General features: G+C 32.6%; 7 protein-coding genes across 7 annotated transcripts; 5 read left to right on the top strand and 2 right to left on the bottom strand.

The window, feature by feature from the left end:
• Positions 1-555: 555 nt before the first annotated feature.
• On the top strand, positions 556-1,438 carry Tsp_11393 (conserved hypothetical protein). Its single transcript, XM_003372604.1, is given in 4 exon segments — positions 556-581; positions 696-823; positions 836-920; positions 1,345-1,438. 4 exon segments carry the CDS (start codon positions 556-558, stop codon positions 1,436-1,438), a joined length of 333 nt encoding a protein of 110 aa, XP_003372652.1.
• A 399-nt stretch (positions 1,439-1,837) lies between these two features.
• Positions 1,838-4,729, top strand: Tsp_11392 (tropomyosin). Its single transcript, XM_003372603.1, has 8 exons — positions 1,838-1,951; positions 2,008-2,133; positions 3,309-3,442; positions 3,650-3,767; positions 3,831-3,901; positions 4,042-4,180; positions 4,244-4,313; positions 4,423-4,729. Exons 1-8 carry the CDS (start codon positions 1,838-1,840, stop codon positions 4,503-4,505), a joined length of 855 nt encoding a protein of 284 aa, XP_003372651.1. The 3' UTR covers positions 4,506-4,729.
• Positions 4,730-6,436: 1,707 nt separating this feature from the next.
• Tsp_11391 (hypothetical protein) lies at positions 6,437-7,397 on the top strand. Its single transcript, XM_003372602.1, has 2 exons — positions 6,437-6,766; positions 7,260-7,397. Exons 1-2 carry the CDS (start codon positions 6,437-6,439, stop codon positions 7,395-7,397), a joined length of 468 nt encoding a protein of 155 aa, XP_003372650.1.
• Positions 7,398-9,309: 1,912 nt separating this feature from the next.
• Positions 9,310-12,860, top strand: Tsp_11390 (putative tropomyosin subfamily). Its single transcript, XM_003372601.1, has 7 exons — positions 9,310-9,468; positions 10,017-10,090; positions 10,349-10,466; positions 11,172-11,242; positions 11,889-12,027; positions 12,092-12,161; positions 12,778-12,860. Exons 1-7 carry the CDS (start codon positions 9,310-9,312, stop codon positions 12,858-12,860), a joined length of 714 nt encoding a protein of 237 aa, XP_003372649.1.
• Positions 12,861-15,147: 2,287 nt separating this feature from the next.
• Positions 15,148-16,303, top strand: Tsp_11389 (hypothetical protein). Its single transcript, XM_003372600.1, has 5 exons — positions 15,148-15,165; positions 15,497-15,730; positions 15,801-15,942; positions 16,017-16,101; positions 16,198-16,303. Exons 1-5 carry the CDS (start codon positions 15,148-15,150, stop codon positions 16,301-16,303), a joined length of 585 nt encoding a protein of 194 aa, XP_003372648.1.
• A 4,999-nt stretch (positions 16,304-21,302) lies between these two features.
• Positions 21,303-21,614, bottom strand: Tsp_11388 (putative DnaJ domain protein). Its single transcript, XM_003372599.1, has one exon. The coding sequence runs from the start codon at positions 21,612-21,614 to the stop codon at positions 21,303-21,305; it is 312 nt and encodes a 103-aa protein (XP_003372647.1).
• A 915-nt stretch (positions 21,615-22,529) lies between these two features.
• Tsp_11387 (conserved hypothetical protein) lies at positions 22,530-25,181 on the bottom strand. Its single transcript, XM_003372598.1, has 3 exons — positions 25,118-25,181; positions 22,955-23,101; positions 22,530-22,681 (listed from the first exon to the last, which is right to left on the bottom strand). Exons 1-3 carry the CDS (start codon positions 25,179-25,181, stop codon positions 22,530-22,532), a joined length of 363 nt encoding a protein of 120 aa, XP_003372646.1.
• Between the last annotated feature and the right edge of the window lie 1,082 nt (positions 25,182-26,263).

The raw sequence follows: 26,263 nt of genomic DNA, 5'->3' as shown, positions 1-26,263 counted from the left end.
ATTTTTTCAGGTCAGCACACTGACTAGCTGATAGTATTGTATAATCTTTAAATATATGCAGTGCAAAAAATTAGCATTACATTGAACGTATAAACTACAAATATAGCATTGAACTTTAGAAAATTACCAATCAAAAAAGGAAAATAATAAAAAATATGTAATGCTCAACTTGAATCATAGATGCTGTAGTTGCATTTATTTTCATTCTTTCTGCAGCATCTATTTAATTTGAAGATTGCTGGCATTCTGCAAGAATTTCATCAAAACATCGTTTTCTAAATTAGAATCTAAACGGGAGGTACTAATTCATTAAAAAATAATTATAAATTAGCGCTTTCGGTTATCAACATAATATTAATGCTCATTTATCACTTTATGATGAACAAACAGAAAAACATAAAATATACAGATTAATATTGCGAAAGCTGTAAAATCTGTTTAAGAAAACAATTGTCTTTTATTATATTAATATTGTTTATATATTATTTTTAAGATAAGTTTTTTCTATCAATTATTAAACTTGTATTGCATCAGTTTTTTACCATGTCAGCTTAAATGCGCAAATCTTCATTCTTAACTATGTATTAAGCACATTTCAGACTATATTCTAACAATTCAACAAAGCAAACAACTTTCAGTGATGTTTATTGATCAACAGATTGCATTAAATTAATATATTAATATTAAAAATTAAGTTTTGCAGCTGAAGCTGAGCATTTCATTGCTCAGAATTACGCAGTACTTGTAAATGTTGAAATGTCATTCTCATTTAAAAGCAATAGATTTGATGAAGCAACAAGATTTCTTTTCATTTTACCCAAGAGTTTTTTTTCAGTTATTATGCTTAAAGATGAAAAAACGCTTATTTTCAATGTTTCAAAACTGTTTATTGAAGTGAATGTAAATGCATTGTTTAAAAGGTTTACTGACTTTCTAGTCTTCATGAGGTCAGAATGCACTTAAAACTTGCAGTAGGAAATATCTAATAATTTGATATTTAACAAGAATATATTTTATTGATTTAATTACTTTTAATTATTAATTTGATATCTATCAACTTAGAAAAGTAAAATCATGAAAATTATTACAAACTTTGTAGCACTTAAGAATACTGCTTTGTGCTAACTTCTGTGAAAATACAAGCATAAAAAATTAAATAATTTCAATCAGATTCAAAGAGTAGCAGTTCAGTTTATGTAATTGTGAAATGGTTTAGCAATTAAGCAGCATGTGATTTCTCAGTGAAAAATTTTAAACTACACATATGCAGTAAACACAATTTAACGCAGTTTTATGCTTTGCTTTGGTTTTTTTCAGCTTTAAATAGTCAGTAAGAAGTTCCAGGAGAAGCGGCAAAAGTTGTTCACTTAAAATAAATTGTCTTCGGCGATATAAACATGCTCTGAAATCGACATGTAGTGATTCGGAAGAATTATAAACGCCTGACGTTGGCTGTTTTGTTAGTATATTATATCCTGCTTATAACTTTGAAAAGCGGCAGTTGCTTTGCAGAAATTTTGCTTGCTTCAGCTGCTTCAAGTGTATAGCTAAGCAATGGACAATTGGTTTGAGTTGATGAAGAAACATCTTGTTCCATTTTGCCAGCCAGCTAACACAGCTTGCTTTCCGTGGTGTCTGCAGAAACAAAAGCCTGCCTCATATACGTTTTCGTTCATTCTGCAAGAGGAAAACTCAGCGGACGGACGCTTCAGTTGCATTACGTCTTTACCAGCTGGATAGAAGCGCTCGTGTGCACTTCTATATTCTCACAACGAAACTTATTCCTCCTTCATATCCCAAAGCAGCAGCAGTTTGAAATCTCACAAAATCTACAACCATGGATGCAATTAAGAAGAAGATGCAAGCGATGAAGATCGAGAAGGATAACGCGATGGATCGCGCAGATGCGGCAGAGGAAAAAGCCCGTCAACAGCAGGAACGCGTAGAAAAGGTAACATCGAAAAAGTATTCTTAATATTGCTTTACAAGTTGTGCATTTTCTCACAGCTTGAAGAAGAACTGCGTGATACACAGAAGAAGATGATGCAAGTTGAAAACGAGCTCGACAAGGCCCAAGAAGAACTCACCGGAGCCAATGCTCAATTGGAAGAGAAAGAAAAGAAAGTCCAAGAAGTATGCAACTGTTTAATGTTCATTTAACCAGGATTCTTATTCAAGCGATTTACCAGTCAAGGATACTTTTTCTAAAATTGCAAAACACTTAAATAGGAGGGGTTGTCCGCTGCTTCATTTCAAAATTAACATATATTTTCCTGGCATTTTATTTCTGATATTTTCAAATGCATATTTTCTAACATTATTCACATTGTACAGCTTAAAAGTAGAGCAAATTTCTTCAACAGGTAAATAATTCTAGCTTTTTATAATTTTTCATCAATTATGAATCTGTTGCTTAGTATGAATATTTTCCCCGTTGTTCGATAGCAAACAAGCAAAATAAATCCACTGGCGTGCAGGCGCACTGAGAGTAGTTAGTTATCAACAGCCGGCTAACACATGCCATCTTCGCGTTAGCTTGCATATGAAAGAATTATAAAATACGAACACTGATTAAAACTTCATTCAGAAAGATTAGCTATTTTTTTCAAAGTAGTTATTTTTCGTTTTTACTTTCACATTTAATGGGTGGACGATTTGATTTTATTTTGTGAAGGCGGAACTATGAGTATGCATTGCATTCTTATCAGTTTATAATGCAGGGCATAGCAATATATTTCTTCTTTTTGAGTGTGTGAAATAAAAGTAGTAAACTTTTACTGAAAGGCAAATTTAAAACTATTATGTTGCAATGTTCTGAATTGCACTGACAAAAGTTAGTTACAATTTTTAGCTGTTCACCATAACCATGTCAATCGAATTCAATGCTTTTAAGCAAATTTAAGGTGAACAACTTTTCAAAAAATTTCGCTTCAGAAGAAAACATTCTAAATATCATTTATAAGGATAAAATAAAATTTTCAAAAATTCATAACAATGCAATAACAACAAAATTCCATTAAATATGAAAATAAATTTTGAAATAAACAATGAAATTCAGACTGTTTTACGTCAAGATCATATTCTAAGGTCTTGTTGATTTTGATTAATAATTTTCAAAAACTTGTTAAATCCCAGCTTACTAATTATTTGTCTTTTTAATATGAAATTATTGCTGCACTGCATTTTATCTCTTATAAAATGCAAACTTGCTTGTAGCTTCATTCGACTGGTGAAATGGATCTGTTGGAAAATCAAATTTGGCAATAATAATAATAATGTTATATTGTCTAACGTTCTTGAATATTTAGGCGGAAGCTGAGGTTGCAGCATTGAACCGACGAATTCAGCTTCTTGAAGAAGATTTCGAAAGAGCTGAAGAACGGCTGAAAATTGCCACTGAAAAACTGGAAGAAGCTTCACAGACAGCTGATGAAAGCGAAAGGTGTTCTTTGAATTTATTTGAAATTAATTTTAAAAATTATCAAAAAAAAAAAATAACCCAAATACTTAAATGTAGAATTGAAATAATCAATTACTCGATTGACTTGGAAAAAAAATCTGCAGTTGAAATAGTGGGCTAATTTGAGAACTATAATACATTAATATTTGGATATATATTCCAGAAACTTTATAACATTTTCCGCTTCAGAGTACGCAAAGTTATGGAAAATCGCTCATTGCAAGATGAAGAACGCGTTTATCAGCTAGAAGCGCAGCTCAAAGAAGCTCAGCTGTTAGCTGAAGAAGCCGACCGAAAATATGACGAAGTATATACTAGTTATCATGTTATAATTATGAAAAAGATTATTTATTTATTGCTTCTATTTCAGGTAGCTCGTAAACTTGCAATGGTTGAAGCTGACTTGGAAAGAGCTGAAGAACGCGCAGAAGCCGGTGAAAAGTAAGTTCATCAGTTTGATGAATTTAGTAAAATTTTATTTTTTGTGCTGGCTAAAAATAGATCAACTACTCTTATTTGTGTTAACATGTGTGAAATAATTTTATTATAATCTAATTGAACGATATGAAATTCTTTTTCAGCAAAATTGTGGAATTGGAAGAGGAGCTGCGTGTTGTTGGTAACAACTTGAAATCTTTGGAAGTTAGCGAAGAGAAAGCTCTGCAACGCGAAGACTCATACGAAGAACAAATTCGATTGTTGACTCAACGATTGAAGGAGGTCGACCAAATTTTAATATTATAATTAAAAAAGAAATATACATTTACATACTGTTTATTTTAGGCTGAGACTCGAGCTGAATTTGCTGAACGTTCAGTGCAGAAATTGCAAAAGGAAGTTGACCGATTGGAAGGTAATATTGAATAAATATTTCATAATATATAAAGCTAATTGGATGAAATTATACAATTTGTTCTAATAAACATTAAAAATTGAATAAATAAAACTTTTTTGTATTTTAGACGAGCTGGTTCATGAGAAAGAAAAATACAAAGCAATTTCTGAAGAATTGGACCAGACTTTCCAAGAATTATCCGGCTACTGATGTGTTTCAAGAACTACATAGAAGTTATACGCAGCGCTCGATTTTTTACATTGTCGACTGGTCAAATATTTCAGTAGCATAGCTTAAATAATTTTTGTTCTTTTTTTTTGGAATTGATTAGTCACAGAAAGCAAAGAAGTTTTATGAAAAAGGTTTTCAGCATTTATTCTCATTTTACAGCTTTTGTATTATATATAATCTTTGAATTAGCTGACAATATGTTGCTAAAAATTAGCATCATTTTGTCAGAGAATTAGAGTGTGCGACACTTAAACAACAATATAATTTCTTATTGCCCATTGCTTTCTCGACATCCAATGAAATGCCTAGTCTTTAAAGTAAACTGTAATTATAAAATAATTTTCCTGTTCTTATTTCCATATGTCAGAGTATTAATCATGAAATATTTTAGTTTAAAATGTCTCGTATTTAAAGATTAACTGATAACTGTGCAAGTCATAAAACAAAAGAAATATGTAATTTAACAGAAATATATAGTAAATCTTTTTAAAAAGTATTTTTAATAAAATTAAAATCTTGTGTTGACATATTTGTCAATATTATGTTATAAAAATTAACTGACACTGAGTAACAATTGTAATTATATCGCTCAATTGTTTAATAAATATAAAAATAAATGAATAATTAAAGTTGTTCGTATCAAATTAGCAAGTAATAAATTGATAATTTCAATTAAAATATATTGCTGCAGTGATGACAGAACTATTCAAATTTTATCAAAAAAAAGCAAACACTCATTTAAAAAGAAAAACTACAAGCAGAAATATTTTTACATACGATGAAAAAATATTTGTTTACAAATTTTTTTTTATCAGAAAACTATAAAAAAATAATAAATTACATTTATTTTAAAGTTTACCGAGAAGATTTTTTTTGTTGGTTTTACGTTTCGATTTAATATTTATAAACAATTTTTTGTAGTTTTTACTTTATAGCCAGATTAGTTTGAATATTGAAATACGTTTAAAAAGTTTGATTCTATTTACAACGGTTGCTTATAAAGCCGTTTGAGTGATTAATAATGCGCTCAATAATATCGTGTTATTTCATGTTGATTTTCACTTGTTGTTTTGCTCTTTCTGCATATATATATATATATATATATATATATATATATATATTTGATGAATGTTATAAGTATAAAAGCACGTAAGCAGTCAGTTGTTGAGCAATCAGACAATTTGAAATTCAGCTCTCAATATCGCAAGTTTGTGTTATGTCAGTCGGAAGCGTCAACATTTCTTGCGGTTATAATACTAACGGTAAAAATGCATTCTTCTATAAAAATATAATCACTAAAAAGCATCGTATATATATATAATTTGGCCTTAGCTTTTCTTAAAAACAAAAATTAGCTTTAAAAATTTTCATATCAACATGATTATTACTTATTTGTGTTAAAAGTTGCAAAATGGTAAAATGCTTTGAAAAAGCAATGAGTAGTTTATTATGAAAGACAGATTTTGTTTTACCATTTCTTGTTGTAAGATGTTGTTTTTAGAGAGCAAATTTTCACGTAGAACCATTGTGTCCTTATTTTTGTACTTCCATTTACGACAAACCTGCTTTCTGGAAAACGACCTGTCTCAATTTCCAGTACTCAACAATCGCTTACAACTACTACTATTTTAACACAACATGTATCCGAATATTTCAACTGAAGCCAAGTTAATTTTGGTAAGCTTAATTTTTCTTTTTCACAATAAAAATCATTATCCACTTATATCCTATATTACGACTGGAAAGTGAAGAAATTTTTTCAATTTGCGAACAATTTGTTGAAGTATAATCACGTTGAAACGAAAATTGAAGCATATTAAATTAACAATTGCATCTGTTTTGCAGCAGTGAACATTTTGTCACATTTTCAACAGTCAAAGAGATTTTAAATTACTTTCGTGAATTGCTTGATGCCTGCCAAACTGTCAAATGAAAAAAACGTGAATCGAACTAAAGAGCAGCTTTCTGATCTGGTACTAACGTTACGTCATCGTCGGATAGCAGTGGAAGAAAGAATTCGACAAGATAAACGAAACAACGATGATCTTCCAGAATATCGACGAAATAAGCAAAAAAGTTACACAAATGCTAATGTCCAAAATCAAAATGTTCCTTTCGGGTCGACGCGAAGTCGAAGAAGTCGGTTCACCAATAACTGTTTGATCAGCTCAAATGTGTTCATGCGATTCCGGCTCATTCAAAACGAGGTGTACAATATTTACCATATATTCTTCAAACAGGTAAATAAAGTTTTTTGTTTTTTTTTTCTAATTTTATCTCTGACTGAAAACACACAATTTTCCATTACACACTGACCGAATTCTGTCACAAAAAATTAATTTTCTACTCAATTTTTATCAATTTCAACAAATGACAATTGATTTCCGTTAGTAAATTTATTTTACAAAAATGTTTTTAAAATTAATCTAATTGCATGTGATATTTTATTTCGGTATTTATTATTGAACATTAATGCTTGATAATCACATTTACAGTAAACTTTATAACGTGCATTAGAAAAAATGTGATTTGTCGGCAAAATATTCACCATTAAGAAGAGAAAAGAAGTTGTTTTTCTTTTCTTTTTATTTTTGGTTTCACTTAAATTTCGAACAAACCGTGTGAACAATAGTTACAGTTATGTTGAAATCCACGCTGGAGTTGGAATTGAAGAAAACGTTGCTAATTCAATCTGTGTTGAACTTATCGAAATGATTATAATATGAAAAATAGGATAGTGTTGTGCATGAAGTGGAAAACAAGCCTGGGGTACAATTTCTATTCAACCATTGTTCAAGATATTGCAATGGCTGTTTGATGCAAATGAATGATTTCTATTTTGCAATTTCTTGCTCTTCGGTTGCTAGGTGAAAAATGTGGTGGGAATGGAGAAAAAATAAATAAATAAATAAATAAACCTTTGCTCACAGTAACTTTTGTTCAGCAGTTTCCTTTTGAAATAAATTGCAGCGTTGAAAGTCATTTTGATATCAGAATGACATTTTCCGATGAACTTTTTGTATATGTTAATTTTATTTTGCATTTGTTATTTTGAATGTTTGATCGGTAGGAGAAATTCGATTGATCGATTTCAGAATTGGTCAAATTTCAACTGTGATGACTCGTTGTGAGGTGGTTGTTGTTTTTATAAATTGAAAGTGAAAAAAAAACAAATTACAACTGGTTTGCAAATGTGAACAACAAATTCATTGAAAACTGTCCTTGATATACTGTGTGATTCATTTACTATTGACAGTTTCATTGTCAAAGTTGTCACATTTTTAGCATTGATTCATGAAAACGTATAAGAATGTAAACATGCGTCTGCGCACAAACAGCACGCAGCTTGCATTAAGTATTGATTAATTTGACACAGCATACTGCTACGTCAGATTTGTTGAAATTTACATTTACTGTACTGTGTTGAAATATATTATAGATGTAGTTGTTTTTTCAATAAGGACGTAGGAGGAATGGGGAAAGACGCGTTGTGATAAATTGAAAAAAAAATTTTTTTTTAAATATCATTTGTAACATGTTCGACGTGTAACATTTAGGAAAGAATTTGTTTTGAAACAAAAGAGAAAAAAAAACCCGAACGCTCTTCCACTGATCAATACGAGTAGGTTTGGACGAATTGAATTACGATATGCATTCAACTGAAAGCATATTGTATACAAGTTTGGGGAGGGGAGTGGGAGAACATTTATCAGCAGAATAAGTGAATTGAATATTGTACAAATAAAAATATTGCATGACAGACGAGACGAGAGAGAACAAGTTCAATTTCAACCACACCAACTGGAAAATGGCAAAATTTCTGTAACAAAGTATATATCGAAATGGAACGTTAATTCGATTGCAGAAATGATCAGAATGAATTTTCACAGAAACAATTTAAAACACGCGCAACGAGAAAGCATTTCAATATACCAACTGGAAAAATTTCCCTTCACATTGATCGTCAATAATTGAATTGAAGAGCCAAGTTCAGGTTGGGATAACAATTGAAACTAGTTTTGAAAAAAAGAAGAAGAAGAGGAAGAGAGGGGGAGAGTGAAAGGAAAAGAAGAAGAAGATGATGATGATGAAGGGAAACAATTCGCCCGTTGTCTTTGCGCTGAAATATCAAGGATTACTGTAATTGTTGGAGCACCTTCGCGTCAGCTTTTGTGTTTGAAACACAATGGGGATGATGATGATGATGCATGAAATCGAAACGTGTTTAATTTAACAAACAATGATGAATATTGAGAAAATAATGTTGCTGTTGGTAAAAATTTCTATCTGGCCGGTCGATTGATTGTTTGTTTTGTTGTTCAAGTAAACGTTGGAAAGTTTTGCAAAATTGCGTAAGCGAAACAAGCAGAAAAGAAGCTCTAGTGGAAAAACTGTTCGTTCCACTTGACCAGTTGGCAGCTTTTCTCTGTTGTCAATTTTCCAAGCATTCTTGAAAACTGGCTACCCGCGGCCTTCGGCGGCCGGTAGGTACTGATAAGCAGGTTATCATCAATCAGTCACTCACTTATCGAAATACCGGATCGTTGATAGTCAGTGGATTGGTCGTCGCGTTGGGCGGTTTCATTGTCGTTTGCTGGTCTCGTTGGTGTGTGTGTGTGGTTGTCGATTTTCCCCCTCCCCACATACACGCATTTCCAACTTCGATTCATCATCATCAGTCGAATACTGCCTTTTCATTTTAAAAATATATCCCTATCCTGCTACTTGGATTTATTTTTTTTCTCGTTTCTTTGTCCAATAATTTGAAAAGAAAACAACAAAAATGTCCAAAGTCGCTGCTGCCAAAGATAGTCAGCAAACATCTTTGTTGGATATGTTGAAAATGAAAATGCGCCAAGCACGTGAAGAAGCGGAAAATGCAAAAGATGATGCCGATGAAGCGAAACGCAAATTCGAAGAAGAGCACAAAAAACGAGAAGAAGTATTTTATTATTCCATTCACTTATTATTTCTGTTTTTAATGATATTTTCTCTTTTTTTTCAATTCACTAATTTCGTTCCTTTCTACAATTACTATTTTTCATTTCTTTTAAATCTTTTTATTTTATTTTCCTCATTCTACCCAAAAATGAGAAACACTAAACGTGAACATATTTTCTCATATTTCTCGTCGAATTTTCCATTTCATTTCTTGGAAAAATATACAATATATTTACGAACAATTCGAAATTATATCGTCGCTTGGGTCGTTGGTCGTTTACAAATTGCTTGCTCTTTGCCTTTTATGACTATAGGCAAGCGAGCATTGATTCGTACTGATGAGCACACTAGTGACGTTGGATCGATAAAAGTCTGCTTGTTCTGATCAAATACATATATATATATATATATGTGTGTGTACTAATTAATCTATTCGTAAAAATCATGATCAATCCTATTGTATGCAATTGTCCGAATTTATTCAGAGACGATCGTTCATCTGTTTGTTTGTTTGATTTCAATTTCTTATTTTTTTTCTATTCATTTTAGGCTGAAGCCGAAGTAGCAGCATTGAATAGACGTATTCAACTGTTGGAAGAGGATCTTACACGAGCCGAAGAGAGGTTGAAAATAGCTACGGAAAAATTGGAAGAAGCTTCGAAAGCGGCGGATGAAAGTGAACGGTATATATATATATATATATATACGCTGTTGTATTTCGTTTGCTTAATTAATTCATTTTCAATTTGTTCTGTTCTGTGTGTTTGTTTTTCACTACCCTGTTCCTCCTGATCATCAAACTTTTTCTTTGGGAGGGAAACGGTTTGGGCGCCTGAATTAATTGGTAAATGTAATTTATATTCTAATTGTTTCATCTCTAGCGGTCGAAAGTCTATGGAAACTAGGTCGATGCAAGACGAAGAACGAGCTAACCTTTTAGAGACTCAAGTCTTGCAGGCTAAACTGATTGCAGAAGAAGCAGATCGAAAATACGAAGAGGTAGTATTTGCACAACAACTGCAAGCAAAAGCAGTCCCTCCAACAACACCCTATCCATATATCCCTGTGGATTTTTTGAGCTCGAACTGTTGTTTGTTGGTTTTTTAGTTTAATATTTTCAGTTTTTTAATGCTCTCTCTATCTCTTTTCTCTCTCTTTCTGTATATGTATATTTTTTTTGGTTTTGTTTTCTTTTGCTTTTCTATCCTTGGTTCGTCTGCAATGAATAATATTTCCCTTTATAAATGGCATGCAGAGTTCGTAAGGCGCTTGAAAATCGGTTCGAAATTGAAGACGACCGGTGTACTCAGCTCGAGTTGAAGGTGCGTCAGATGTCCAGTCTGCTTCAGGAGACGGAAAACAAATTCGAAGAGGTAGTCTATAATTCGACTATTTCACATTGTTTTTTTTTTCTTTCTTTTTGTTCGTACACGATATAATTTTTATACGTTTGTCTTGGTCGGTCATTTGTTGGATGTGAGATCACATTTGTTGAAAAAATTTTTCCTTTATTCCACTTGGAATCAATGCCACGGGCTGTGGCGTTTTTAAATACCGTGCTTGGCGGTCATTGGCTTGCACGAACGCAAAAACGGTGGGCATGAACTTTGCATGTTCGTTCGTTCGGTTGAATGTCGCCCGTATTCCCTCTGCCACAACGTGCGAATGGAATATACTACAATTGTCCTATTCTGTTATTGATAGGTTGCCAGAAAACTGGCCATGGTAGAAGCTGACCTTGAACGAGCAGAAGAGCGTGCTGAAGCTGGCGAAAAGTAAGTGTACAGAAATAATTAGCTTATTATTTGCACTAACGATTTCTACAGTACACCACCTGTTCAACTGTGTCTTATCATTTCGATTTTTTTTTACTTTTTGAACAAAATTTCCTCCACCAATCTTTCCAATTCTTCTTGTTCACTGTTGTTGCTGATCGACTTTTTCCCCCCCCCCTTGTTCATTGAACAAAAGGCCGGAAATTGTGCGTCATTTTTAGCTGAACAAATACGCTCATTATTACAGGGAATAGCCTTGACACATGCTACAACGTTCGGCAGGCAAGCAGCGTACAAAAATCAATGTTTGCCTTGGCCAGTGGCAACTAACAATAGACAACATACCGCTTTCATAGTATTCGAAATAATCACAGTACAAGATATGCAAGTTTCAATTTCAATCATGCACACAGATTGTGATTTTTGAAATGAAATGAAATGAAATGACTAATACAGCCCACTTTATATCGATCATTTGTACACCCATAAATCGATTGCAACAACTACGATCAATTGAGAATAATTTTGCATTTGAAAATCAACAACAAAAAAAACTATTGAAAAATGATTCATTCCCACGTCCAATGAATCCAAATAATTTCTGTTGACAATCAATGATAAATATTTATGCTTGTTTGTATTTTAGTAAAATTGTGGAATTGGAAGAAGAGCTTCGAGTGGTGGGAAATAATTTGAAATCACTTGAAGTTAGCGAAGAAAAAGCTCTGCAACGAGAAGATTCATACGAAGAACATATTCGGCAACTTTCCCAACGCTTAAAAGAAGTACTTGGTTGATTGGTGTTCAAATATTCTCTACTGGACAAATTGAACCTTTCTTCTTTTCCAGGCTGAAACACGGGCAGAATTTGCCGAACGATCTGTGCAAAAGCTGCAAAAAGAAGTCGATCGTCTCGAAGGTGAGCAAAAGCTATTTCCCGGCAGTGTTGTTTTCTCTTTTCCGCTTATAACCAATGCTTACAACCAATGTATGTGTACGCTTAGGCTGATTTTTGAATGACAAACTTGTTTTTTTTTTCAAATGTCAGCCGAGGATTTCTGCGGTGGGGATTTCAAATTTTTAATCCGTGATTACCCATCCCCTCTTTTTTTCAGTTGTTTTACAATACGTGTAAAATAAGTAGACGTGTAAAAGTGAATTTCAAGTTTAGTTATTTAAATTTAAATCAACGTGAAATTTAACACAAAGGGGAAACGGAGGAAAGTGAATAGCTCAATATTGCAGTTCAGGGATTTTCATATTTGAACATGAAACGTACGTTTGATGTTTTTTTCTTGTTTTTAATAACACACTTCGCACTTGTTGAAAAATATTTTTTTTTCGTTGCAAAAAATATATATCACACGACACACAGAGAGATGATGACGATGTTGGTGGTCATTTTAATTTTTTACGAATAGCACAATTAATTTAATTGTTATGCTTGTATTTTTTTATTTTTGTACTGGCTGCTAAATGTTGTTGTTTGTTTGTTTGTTATTTTATGTTTGTCTGTCATGCATTTGTTTTCTCAGATGATTTACTCGTTGAAAAAGAGCGCTGTCGTCATTTGACTGAAGAAATCGAGCTTACTGTACAAGAGATTCAAACCAATTAAAATGCTTGATTTTTTTAACATTCTTACCGTTCTTTTTCTTTTTTAAATTATTATTATTTTCATTTGGATGCGGAATGTTTAGCTTAATACATACGCACTTTAGTACAACCAATACTCCTAGTACTAGTGATCCGTCCACTGTTTTTTTTTTCTTTGATTTTCAATTTCTATTTCATCTTTTGAAATGTTTTTTTTTCAACATTCTCAATTCCTTCATCTCTAATGCTTCTTCTTTTCTGCTCTTTCTTTAATCAGAGCATTTTTAATACGAATGAATGAATGAATGAATGAACTAGTAGTTCGGTGTTGCATTAAATTAATTTTTTTTGCTTTCTTTTTTTTCAATCGCTTTTTCCTCGTACCCACTACATTATAGACGATGCAGCCAACCATCGGGCAAGAAATCACGCCTTGCAAGAAGCAATATTGGAGGCTGCTGCTCAGTGAATTTAAAAAAAAAACAAACAAAATGGTGTGCATTTTCTGTTCATGCATACACTTTATAACCTTTTTGCTTGTACATTCGCTGTTCGTTGTTGCTAGTCGGCTTGATTTTAAGCATGCTTAAGATCAATTTATTCCTAGCTTGCACGCTGTGGCGCGTTTTTGTTCTTTTTTTTCCCCTATTTTTTTTCACACATTGATTATCCGGTTGTGTTGACCTGTACTTTTGTTAACCGTTGTTCTGTAGATCAGCTGGTACAACAAGAAACTAGCAAGAAAGTTTCTCTGGGCCAACTTTTTAGCCGATGATCGTAATATACTTCTTGTACACATTTGTACAATCGCACTGACCTTCCATTTCTTGGCAAAGAATTCACATTTCTATCCAATTTCTGTTATCCCACCCACACTGCTTGCTTATTCGATCCCATCTATGCTATTTCCCCTTTTATTTTGATTTGATTAACAGCTTCTTCAATTTCTTTTGGCTTTCAGTTCTCATTAACAACATATTTCTTAAGTGTATTCTTTTGTGTTGGTTGAAATTGTTGCTTTATTTTTATCATCATTTTCAACATTATTTATTCCATTCACCATTTACTCTCTCTCTCTCCTTCTATAAATATCTATATATATATACAGTTGTAATTTTGTCGTCGTCTCTTTTTGCCGACTTCTGACTGTACATATTCTTTTTTTTTCAAATTCATCCATTTCCGTCCAGTATAATATATTTGTGCTTTTATCATACTGAATTCAATTCAACCGCAGAAAAATCGAATCATACGGACAACGTTAATTTGCAGATCAGCGTTAGATGCGTTCCGAAATTTGTTGAAATGATTTCCTATATCGCTTGCGAAATGTCAAATGTTAATTGCTTGAATATTTTTGTTCATTATCACATCAATAAAATCGTCTGTGGATAAAGTATTGATTGGAAAATAAACAAAAAAAACTTCAAAAAATTGATTCTATTGTTATGTTGGAAATTTATATTTATTTACAAAAGAGAAAAGCTATGTACGTTGAAAAAAAACAATCTCTTTTATCGAATGTTACTCTTAAATTTTACCGAATGTAATTCGAATTCGAAATGCTGCCCTCACTATTAACTACAACGCGCTTCCTTTTGACGCACATAACAACAAAAACAACAACAATTCATTACAACAATAAATTGACAATTTAATACTTACAGTTAACTAGCTGCAAATTGTTGTCTGAAATTACAATTTGAACATTTCAACGACATTCCAAAAAAATGATACTTCAATTACCGTAAAAGAACGTACAAGTACAAAGATAAAAAATTCATACTGCACAGTACGCAAATTCTAAAGTCGAAATATTGTTGCATTTTCATTTTTCAAATCGATATTTTGCGCTTGAAATTGCTTATCATTTTAAAATCTAATTTTATCTTTTCCATACTAAACTAAAACTATTTTCACGTTCATCTTTTTCACAAAAAAGTAACCATGACAATATGCCAATTTGATAATTTATTTTCATTTTACAATTTCACTTGCATTCAATATGTTCTTTTTGTATAATATTTATTTTTTCAATTCTAATAAATGCAAAAAAAATTAAAGTTAATTTTAAATTATAAAATATTATTTAATTGTACTTAATTATACTTTTGTGACGACGACATTTATTTGCCCTGTAGATATAGATATTTAAAAATTATTTTCAAGTGTCTCGTAAAATTATGAAGAAGTTATTAGTTGTTGTGTGATTTTTTGTTTTGAAATGTTTCGGACATTTTTGCATTAGTTTATCTTTTAGACTTCGAGCATTTGTTTTCGGTTACGTATAATTAATTCAACGTACAGCAATGTCCTTTTTTACCAAGGTACGTGGGTATTTTGAGTTTTTTATTTCAGTGTTAACGAATTTAATGTTTATTTTAATTTTAATTTTTTAAAAATATTATTTATTAATTTCCTTTCATTAGAGAACTGATTTTAGTATCCGTTTTATCGAACTTTATCAGTGGAGTAGTTTTTTCTTAATGCACGATGCTGACTAACTGTAAAGCAGTTCTGAAAATTATTCTTCAATAATTTTTCAACGATGATTACTTTATGAGAGGTTTTTAATTCAGCATTTTTGTGTAGATGTAATAGAATAAAAATGGGTTTTTGGATTAATTTAATTGTTTTTTTTTCTCTTTGGTTTTGTAGCCTACACCTTCTGGCCATGATGACTGTAAAGAGGACATCCCGGTGGTGCGTGATCTACTGCGACAGCATATGGCAGATATGTTGGACGTCTGTTCTACTTTGGTTGAACCTCTGGAAGGGAAAGTGGATGAGGAACGTGTGAAAGCGTTTGAGGATTGTTTTGAACAACTGTTGCATTATGAACACCGATTAACACAAATTGAAGATGATGATTATAAGCCTACGGAATTTGAGGTAGCAGTTGTTGTTTCTGTATTAATTTTTTGTCACTTCAATCGAATATAATTTCAAATTATTTATTCAGTTGAAAGAGGAAATTTATTTGAAAAACAATTTGAATCCTGCGGAAAAGAAGAAGCAATTTGAAATATTCAAGAGGACAAAGGTTGAATTTTTGGAAATGGAGAATTATTTGAAAAAGTTATCCGATATCCGTTCGAAATTGAGTAAACATTTTTCTCATTTTCATATTAGAAAAGAAAAACAATATTACAAAAAAATGAAATTTTGATTATTATAGAAAAAAAGTTCAAAATTAAAGCGTGTGGACATTTTTTGGAAATTGATTTTGTCGAAACTGCAATTAGCAATAAAATTCCATTTCGGTGAGCAAAATTTAACATTTTGAATGTAATGTATTTTCGTGATGATTGTTCTCAGTTAAAATTTTGACTTTGGGAGTTTGTTTTATAATTTTTTAGATGCGCTCGAGTTGGTTGCCGTAACAACCATTACATTAAAAGAAATGATCTTGAATTGATTGAAATTGTTGAAGATGAAAGTGAAGAAGTGGTTTCCTTGCAGTAATCCTCGTCCAGCGCAGTTTATTCATAACTTATTAAAGATCACAATGATTATCAATTCCTTGTGATAAATTAATACGCTTTTATATATACTTTTATCAAATACAATTGCTCGTACTGTAGACATTCTGATGTAGATCATGCAGTGATGAAAAAAAAATTTAAATTGCATTTTTTTTTTATAATTGAAGTGTTTTTCATCGTTATGATGATCAACAATGATATTCTGTTATTGTCAGGATAATACGAAAAATCGGTGCTGTATACAGCTTGATTTTGCAAAGTCGGTTGAAGAAAAAAGAACCTTTCGGAAATCTGCAACAGTAAGCATGAAAGCAATGAATCACTGAATGCTATTTTTGGCATTCTAGCTTTAACATTAAAGTGAATTCTTTCGTCATTAAACGTTTTCGTTTTTCAGTTGAAATATTTAACACTTTCCGACGGACGGTTGTACATGAGAAAAGATCGAACATCAAATAAATCCTAAAAATTTAAGTTTTCCATATTCTTCATGATAATTGGAAATTTTTAGCGCTTTTTATTTTTATTGCAAATCATTTAACCTTGAAAGTGGATGGGTGAATTTCATTCAGAGCAGGAAGAGGCAAATTTTTTATACCATCGTCCCCTCGTGGATTTCTTGATGCTTCATCGAGATCCAAAATATTTGTAAAATGAATATTATTAATACTGAATTTCTTTATTATAAAGTACCCTTTTCACCCTTATTGATTCTCGATCAGATTCATTTCACCTTTACGTTCAATTATCCTTTTTTCAATTTGTATATCTGTTCCTATAATGGTTGTATTGATGAGAATAATAATGTTAATAACTTCACGATGAAGCTAAAAGGTAGCTGATAATTTTTCATTTAACTACTTAATAAGAGGGATGTGCTTGATGAGTAGCAGCAAAGGCAGCGTTGAAACTTGGTTGGAGATTGGTGAATTTTAGGCGTAAACTATTCATTTCCAGGTCCCATCTGTTCCTCTGAATTCTTGCTTTTTTGTGGTTTCCCTTGATGGTTCAGAAAAGTATAAATTACTGTTAAAAAATAGTTCTCCAAGAAATAAATTCCTCAAATGGGATTTCAAAATTCATATTCGATCCCCATTCAACCCATAAGCCTTTATCGACTCCAAAGGGTCGATATCGACCACTTTGGCTACGCCTGGTTTAGAGATTTGTAAAAAGACCATGCAATGCAGTACCATGTTTGCCGATCGACTGAAAACTGATCGCAGGAAATCAATTAAATTAAAATTTTTCAAAAGTATACACAAATATAGCTGAAAAGAGGTGACGACGACGAGTTTTTAAGGGAAAATGTGGAGGAAAGGGTCAACGGGCCAGAAGGGATGGGCAGCTCGGTCAAATAAATGACTGCGAAATTGGAAAAAGGCAAGCAGAACGCGGGTAGCCAGTCAATACAGGCCAATACAAGCACTTAACAAAGTTGCCTAAAAAAGTAGGTCAAAAGTTTTAGCTCGACATGTTGAAAAGCGGAACACTGGCTCAGCTCCACTGACCCAGTGATTCTTTGCACTGAAGAACAAGCAATAATCGCGAACAGTTGTTTGGCAGTGTGACACGCATCTTCGACCTCGTCAATGCGAGCATCATATATCGGTGTAAAAGCGGTGTCAGCTTTGATGCACCAAACACTCGTTCAAAGACCACCACCTTAGCACAACACTGTGCTTCAGATTTTACACAGTGATTATTTCCAAGCGTTACAATTATTCAACTGTCCATCCTGTTCACAGTAAGTAAACAGAAAAGTGTTCATATTCTTCATATCTTCATTTCAAACTTCACATTATTTCACTGTTTCAATTGTTCATAATTTCCGCTCGAAAACAATTCAAATTTCAAAGTATTCCACGATGATTTCAATTCATCTCCACAGTCAAACAACGAACAGTTAATAGATTACGATAAGATGATAAGATTTTCAAGTACAATTAAATAACTTTGTCAGCTAGTTAGTTGAGTGGATTTGATATTTATTTATGAATTAGAATGGCCGCAAAATATTAATCTCTTCAACTGAAAAGCAGCTTTTACAGCTTTTTACATTTTCTTTAAACTTTCTCAACTGCATTATATAATTATTCCAATCTTACATTTGTTTTGTGTTGTTGAAATTTTCTTTTACAAACCAACTATTTTCATCCTCCCAGTATATTAAGAATAAAAATTCATTCCACTGTACAAATTGTGAACTTGTCATGAAAACAACTTTTGATATTACAGATGAAACAACTTTTCATTCAAAAAAACAATAGCGGTTTCACATTTATTTATTTTTACAATCGATTTTATATCTATATTTTATGCAAATGTAGTTTTTTCAAATACATAGAGATTAATAGCGAAAAAGTAGGCGCAGTTTTATTGAAATTTATTTTTTTATCTTCGTGAAAACGGTTGAAAATCTACTGTGTTTTTAAAATTGATTAAAATTTTTAAAATCTGGTGGGCGTTTCTTCCCCCATTTTTATTGTCAGAATTATAAATTTGATGATGTACGGTATTTTTTATCGGTTTTGCAGATAGAGGTAAAAAAATATTGGTGTTTGTTGTTTGGAGAATGTCGAGAAGATTTTTCTCGTTCGGTTGTTAATTAATAATTTTTTCTGCTTTGGGGGAAAGTTGCGTTGTTGAAAGAGGTAAAAAGAAGAAAAAATTATATCGCGCCGAAAGAACACTGAATCGTCAATAATTTGAAAAAGCGGCCAGGCGCAGTGTTAGCGTGGTTTTTGTTTTCGTGACTTTTCAATTATTAAAGCGCACAAGTCAGGTTTTGCTCTAATTGAGACACGGTTGCTGAATGTTTAGTGTAATTTGAAAAATATCCCGGACTGTGCGTTTCTGGGATTGGAAAGGAGATTGGAAAGGATAGCCGAAAAGAGCCAACTTTAAGCATAATATTGAAATTGAAATTTTTGCTCGTTGGTGTTGCGCAGCGGAGGAGTTTCCAGCATTCCGTCAGCAGCTATGCCATGATATAGTGGAGCTATTTTGGATGGAATTGATGAATGCTAGCCGGCCATCTGCTAGATGCATTTTGCAACCGATGGCGTTTTGCTGGGTAAAAGCTTATTGTTATATTTTAAACTGAATGATATATAAGTTGGGTTGAAATGAGAGAAGGGAAACAAAAAATAACAAAAAAAAAGATGATGATGATTTTGAAAGAAAGGAATATTTGAATTTCCATTCTGATCAAGTTCTTCAAGAAAGGCATTTGAATATTTGAATTTTATTCACGAGTTCTGATTTGCATAATTGTAGTTGTAGTTTGAAGTGAAAGTGGTATTTAGGGAATGGATTTCGCCGAGAATTGGGATGGGGAAATTTTCAACGTAAACAAAAAATTTTCATATAATATTTTGAGTATTTTTTGAACAACAACATTTAAGAATAACAAAGAAACGTTTAATGACAACGTTATTGTTGTTGATGATCGAATTTGACGAAGCAACAATGATCAATTTTACTGGTTGCGTTCATATTTCTTGCATTGAAAGCGGCTATGCTGAACAATTTTGAGAAAATAGAACTTCATCGAGAAGAATTTTTTTTGTTCGCTTATTTTTAAGAAATGATTTTCATTTTATAGAATTATACATTTCACCCTCTTCCACTGAATAATATGTTCTATTAGAAAGTATATATATATTTTTTTAATAAAAAGCACCAAAAAATAACATTTTATTAACCGACAAAAGCATTGTAAATGTGAAATTTGCATTTCGAGTCATCGTTTGCGGTTGTTTCCTGTTAGGTCAAATGGCAGGTTATTGATCATGTTTCTGGTGTTGTTATTTTGTTCTTTTAGTGGAAAACAGCCACACCCACCAATCCAAACAGAATTCAGGAAGAACTAGGAAAAAAGCGTTGAATTAATGGAAGAAAAAGCAGTAGTTGGAAAATGATGAAGTGGACAGAATTGTCGTAGGTCAAAAAAAACGAATTAGAAGAAAAAACAAAAATACACAGTTGCCTGCTGTGCGGAGGAGGGGAAATGTTTTGTTAATTATATTTCAGTTTGTTCAAATTGACAGTATAATGTGTTCAAGGTGAGCGTGAACTTTTTCCTGGACCTTGTTGTGTCAGCATACGGGTTTTTGGGGTGTGCTTTTACGCGGTGTGCGGTAACTTTTTGGCCGCTGTTCAAAAATGCCCAACCGACCTTGAACAACTGTAGCTGTTCAACAGTCGAGTGAAATGATTTTGATAACGGATAAGGAAAACAATGCCGATGAAGACCAAGCAACGTTATGTAATGTCGTCGATGTGGAAAATTGTCCAACTAATCAGCACCTCTGCAAGAATACATACATGCGCATATATTCATTATTATTTGTTTTCTTATTTTTAAGAAAAGATGAACTAACAAACTTTTTGAAATTTAAAGGTAGAAGCAACTGCCTACAGTAGTGTGCAGTTCAGATACGGTAGGGACGAATTATCGCGGTCAGGACTGTAACACGTGGGCGTCAAGGTCATGGTAAGTAACATCCGTCTGTCAGTGCGTTGTCATTATCATCCTAGTTATTGTCGTTTGGTACACTGATCAGTCGGTTTATGCATGTTCTGCTTTCTTTTTGGCTTTTTGGAAAAAAAAACACTAAGGTGAACAGTATCGTTGTGAGGTTGTTTTTTATGTTCATTTTTTTTTGATTTTGCTTCGAAAATTTCGCCAATGAAATAATATTTTTAACATCACTCTGGTGAGGAATTTTTTCCCCTCAGCGATGCGATGTGCTTTGTCAGCTGGTTTATTTGTGAAAGAATCGAGTTTTAATGGTGGTGGTGGTGGTGGAGTTTCGACGACGACAGCTTAGCTTTTCCGAACGCACGGCAGCCCTGGTGAACAAGTCAAAAAATTGTTAGCCAAGCAAGCTAACAACGACTGGACGTTTCGGCCATGGGAAATCTCTCTCTCTTTCACACACACACACACAAGCGGCTAGAGTTGGCCAACAAGTTCACTTCAGTGACCAAAGCAAAACGTCCGTTGGGTATTTTGATTGATTGATTGATTTTTGCTTTTGCGGTTGTTGGTTGAAGATTTCGACAGAAACATCATCATTGGAGAAATTTTCACCACACACAGAGTGTTGTTGTTGTTGTTGAGTTCGAAAATTTCCACCACAGAACAACAACAGCTTGCAAAATATGCAAATAGTGTTCGTTCGTTCGTCCACACATGGGAAAAATGACGTTCCCATAAATTCGGTTCCTTTGCGCATACAGCTTCCATGATCAATGTTGCAGTCGACCCAATCACCGACAATCATCAGTGTTCATTTGTAATTTTCAAATGAGAAAACATGGTAGACTAATTCTCCACACACGACCACCAACTCCCCGGTTTTCCAACGGCTTTTTCTCTTGCTCTTCTCGACTTGGGGTCGCATTCATTTTTCGAACCCCTGCAACAACCGACCCGCGGTGGGAAAAATCTCCCCTGCTCGTCGATTGGAGAAATTATTATTAAATTTTTGAAAAAATTTTTTGGCCAGTCGCCAGCCGGTTGGCTTTCAGCTCTTTCTCGTTGCATGTTCTTTTTGCCTCGCTTGCTATTTCTCCATCCGACCGACTACTCACTCTCTTTCGTTCGTAGGCGCGTCCGTGTTTCGTTGCTGCAGCGTTGCATCCGAGATGACGGCAAACAACATGCGGCCGCACTTTTCGACAACTCCACCAAAACGCTGGCCACGCAGAATAGAAAGCCTTGCTGGCAGCTGGCGTGGAATATGCTAGCTAGCAAGCCGGCTTTCGCTTGTTCGCAGTTGCTCCGGGTTCGTTCTTCATGTTCAAGCTGGCTCCACTGGTCCAATCGTTCGTTTGCCACACTCTCATCCATTGCAATACCACCACCACCACCAACAACAACAACAACAACAGCAACAGCAACTACTACTACTACTACTACTACTACTGCTGTTGCTGCCGCTGCTGCTACTGCTACTGCTACTACCAGTGGCAAACTAACTGCGGATCATTTTTGCCTTTTTCATTCTCGCTCATCACTCGCTGCCAAATCACCTCCTCCAGTCGACTAGCCAAACACAACCACCGACGGCTCGTATATATTTATATTCATCTATTATTTATTTATAATTCTGCACGCATTTTAAAATCGTTCAATCAAAGGTGGTGCAGTTATAACAACGTCTGTGAGTTCATTATTTTACTACATGCATTATTCATTATTTTGGAAATTTTATGCACACAAAAGCATGCACCAGATTGTCATTAGACAAGCCTGTTCGTAATTCTCGGTTGGTCGACAACTTTTCGATCGAGAAGAAAAAATAATTTGCCTCTCTGGCCCCATACTTCTTTGCATCGCCATACAGATCTGAAGATATGGAATGTAAAGAAGTATGTAGCCTGTAGAGCGCTTATCGTCGATTTGCGAACCTTCCCAGTACAGCCGTGCTTGTCGACGAATTATTTTCTTCCGCTTCTTCACAAAAAAGTGAAAGAAAAGAAAAACAAAAGTAAGCATAGATTTTTTTTGTTGTAGAAACACGAATTTCCCTGTTTGTCCAATTCGATATGTTGGAATTTGATTTGCTTGTAGTTGTAAAAAATATTTTCAAAGAAATTGAAACTTGAGAAAATCACGCACCTGTGTATGCAAGAAGCAATTTTGCAACAATTCTCATCATCGCAATCGACTGAGCCGTAGGAAAAACAACCACTGCATTTTCAAAGCAAACTTTTCCACTATCATCTATTCCACAGTTCTCGGGCGTTCTATCTCGATGGAAATTACCTGTACGGAAATTTACCTTTTGTCTGATTTACAATAATCAGCATTTTAATTTCACAACAACTGAAGTACTAATGAAGAAAGTTTGAAACGAAAAAAAAATTTTTTTTTCGTTTCATTAATTCTTGAAAACATCTATCCAATATTTTTAGCACAATTTCAGTTAATTACGTTTGCGAATAATAAACGGAAATTTTCAACAACAAAGAAAATAGAACATTTTGCGCGAAAAGCAACAGTACAGTAATCATGTTTTTATTAAAATGCAGGTTCATATTGTACGTGGCCAGGTTATACATTCCGATGGAAATGTTGTACTGAATTTCAACTAAATGTTATATAATTTTGATACTTTCTTAAGTAAATGAAATATTTTTTAAAATAAAAATTGTACTTTTATTGATTTTAGGTTGATATTTTCTTCTCAATGGGATTAACTAACCATTCAATTATATTCAGTACGAAAAAATTGTTTTACTTTTATGGATTATTTAATTTCTTCGAATAATCGTAAATTGTCAATTAAATTAACTAAAGTTTTATTTTATACTTGATATCTTAATAAATTACGACGTGAGACACAATATTATTTGAAAATAAGTCTGTCCCACTACGGACCAACGTTTTCTAATTTTATTCAAAAAATGCTTCAAGTAATTTTTGTGCCATTGAAGTGAAAGTGCATCCTCCTTGAATGCACAGTTTTGAATTTTGCAGGTTGCAGTGGTCAAAATATTTAATTTGAAAATAAATCAAATGCAATTGAAAACAAAATTGTTTTTATCATTTTTATCGTAAATTCAGTCATTCATTTGCATGACAAATGCCAAGAATAAAGTGAAAGAGCTTTAAAATTACAAGAAAAAGGGATTCAAGTTTTAATCGCAATTTCTATAACGTAATGAATATTTAAACCTGGAGAAATCGAACCATTTACAACGACAAATCGAGCTGCTTTCCTGATGTCATTGTGTCAGAACTTTTCAAATATATCTCAACATTTGAACGTCACTCTCCTAAATTAGCAAAATGTGTGTATGAGAAACAAAGAAAAATATAGCATAATAAAGAATATTTCAAGAATCTATTTTTAAATGCTACTTATTTATTTGTATTGAATCCTCAGTTAATAAAATAATTAATTATCAATAGAACAACATTAAAGTTTTGAACATTTAAAAATTCGAAATATTTAAATGAAGCTTAGAAACAATGTAATTCTGAAACAACGATGGTAGATTTTGTGGCATAAATTGAAAAAATAAATACATCTTTATTTATAACAAGCATTTCATTTACCCCATAATATGTAAAATATTTTTTAGTGTGCAATTTAGCAAAGTATTACTTAAATTTAAATATAAACACTGGTCTTTATGAACAAAAATTATTATTTTCTCAAATTCAATGCATATAATTTTGCTGATTTTAAACAGCTTTACATTAAGATGATGTTACAGAGGAATTGAAACAGTTGTAATGTTTACAATGTCGCAATTCAAATAAGGAGAATCAAAACAGTGAAAGTAATCCAATAATTGACAATAGAAGAAATTTAAATACAGTTGCTAAATGAAGAAATGCTTTCATTATTCAGTGCAGATCGGTTTGAACAGACTACAAACTTCTAATAAAGTATATAAATATTTTGCCTGACTGGGGTCTTTATTTCATTTTGCGCTAAAATTTTGCTTGATGATGAAATATTGAACAAGACTGATGTTTAAACAAAACGTGAACCAATTTATTCAACAGCCATTTTGCAACAAGGACGATGAAACATGACAAAATAATGCCATCAATGGAATGCATTATTCATTCAAAAAAAGGAATTTTTTAAAAACAACTATTGTATATGAATTTTTTTTAGTTTTTATCATTCTTTAATTTTGTACATTTAAAAGAGAAATTCAAACAAAGATCAAATCAGAAAAATATGATCGACAAATTTCGCTTATCGAAGATTAAATTATTAAAATGGTGATACTGTAAAACATTATTTCCCATAAAGTGCAAAACCTAACGAGTCATTTAAAATAATATCTTCCCGAAACTCATCCCAAAAGAGATTGAACATTGCCATTTTTGCCTTAATGTTGATCGATCAAACAAGCTGTATCCTGTTGCTTGCAGATTTGCAAAAATTATCTCTTCCTTAGACTGCTGAATTAATTGCTCGGCATTGCAACATGTTGACTATGTGATTTTGTAAAACAAAAAACATACATCAAATGCAAGCAAAATTTTAAAAAGTGCCAAACAGCGTTGTGCAATTGGTGCTGCTTTTTGGCGCTAGATGGATCGATGTTTCGACCAAATTTGTAATATTTACGACGGTAAAAGCCACTAAACCAGCGGCATGCACTTGATTTCACAGGATGCACGCTCTCGTGTTTTCAAACGTTCACTGGGCAATTGTCGTTGCCTTGCTTATGGCCAACAAAGGCGGTGCAAAAATTCCCAAATGTTTTCATGCTAATGGGATTCTTTTATTTCCAAAGTACCACTCGACTTTCCAATCACCCACCGCAATATATGAATCGATCGTTCCATTACGGCAGCACTTCTGCAAATGCTTAAGCAGCCATAATTTCATTAACCATTTTCAAGTTGCAATCTGAAATTTCTGTCATCATTTCAAAATTGCAAATTTTCCAAACATAAAAAAGATAAAAAACCAAAACATAAAAAAGAAATAAAATCACAAATCTATTTATATCAATAGTAGCAAAAAGTGCAAAACAACAAATGCAAAATTGCACAGATGATAAGTAAGTGATTTGCATTGATAAATATTTTTAGACTTTGCATACAGATTGTGAAATACATATATATATATATATTGTTTTTCATATGTTTTTCGTGTTTTTAAATAAAATTTGCTAGTGCTAAATGAGTAGAAATAATTTTTTTTCAAAGCAAAATCCCTGCACAGTGAAAATTAAAAACATTAACGAGGAACATTTATTAGCATCTTTTTTATTTACTCATGTAATCTATTTCAACAATTGCACTTGACCTTCAGTGTTAGGCAAAGCAGTATTTGAAGTATTTATTTAATTACAATCGTTAAAGAGTTTCTTATGATGTTTGTAAAATAAGAAAATTGCATCCGCTTCCGTTATATTCTTCTTCTTCTTCTTATTATTATTATTATGATAAATG

Source organism: Trichinella spiralis, assembly GCF_000181795.1.
Source record: "Trichinella spiralis strain ISS 195 chromosome Unknown Scfld9, whole genome shotgun sequence".
Lineage (NCBI taxonomy): Eukaryota > Metazoa > Nematoda > Enoplea > Trichinellida > Trichinellidae > Trichinella > Trichinella spiralis.
Note: the sequence above shows the minus strand (reverse complement) of the source record. Positions and strands in the feature narration are given on the sequence as shown.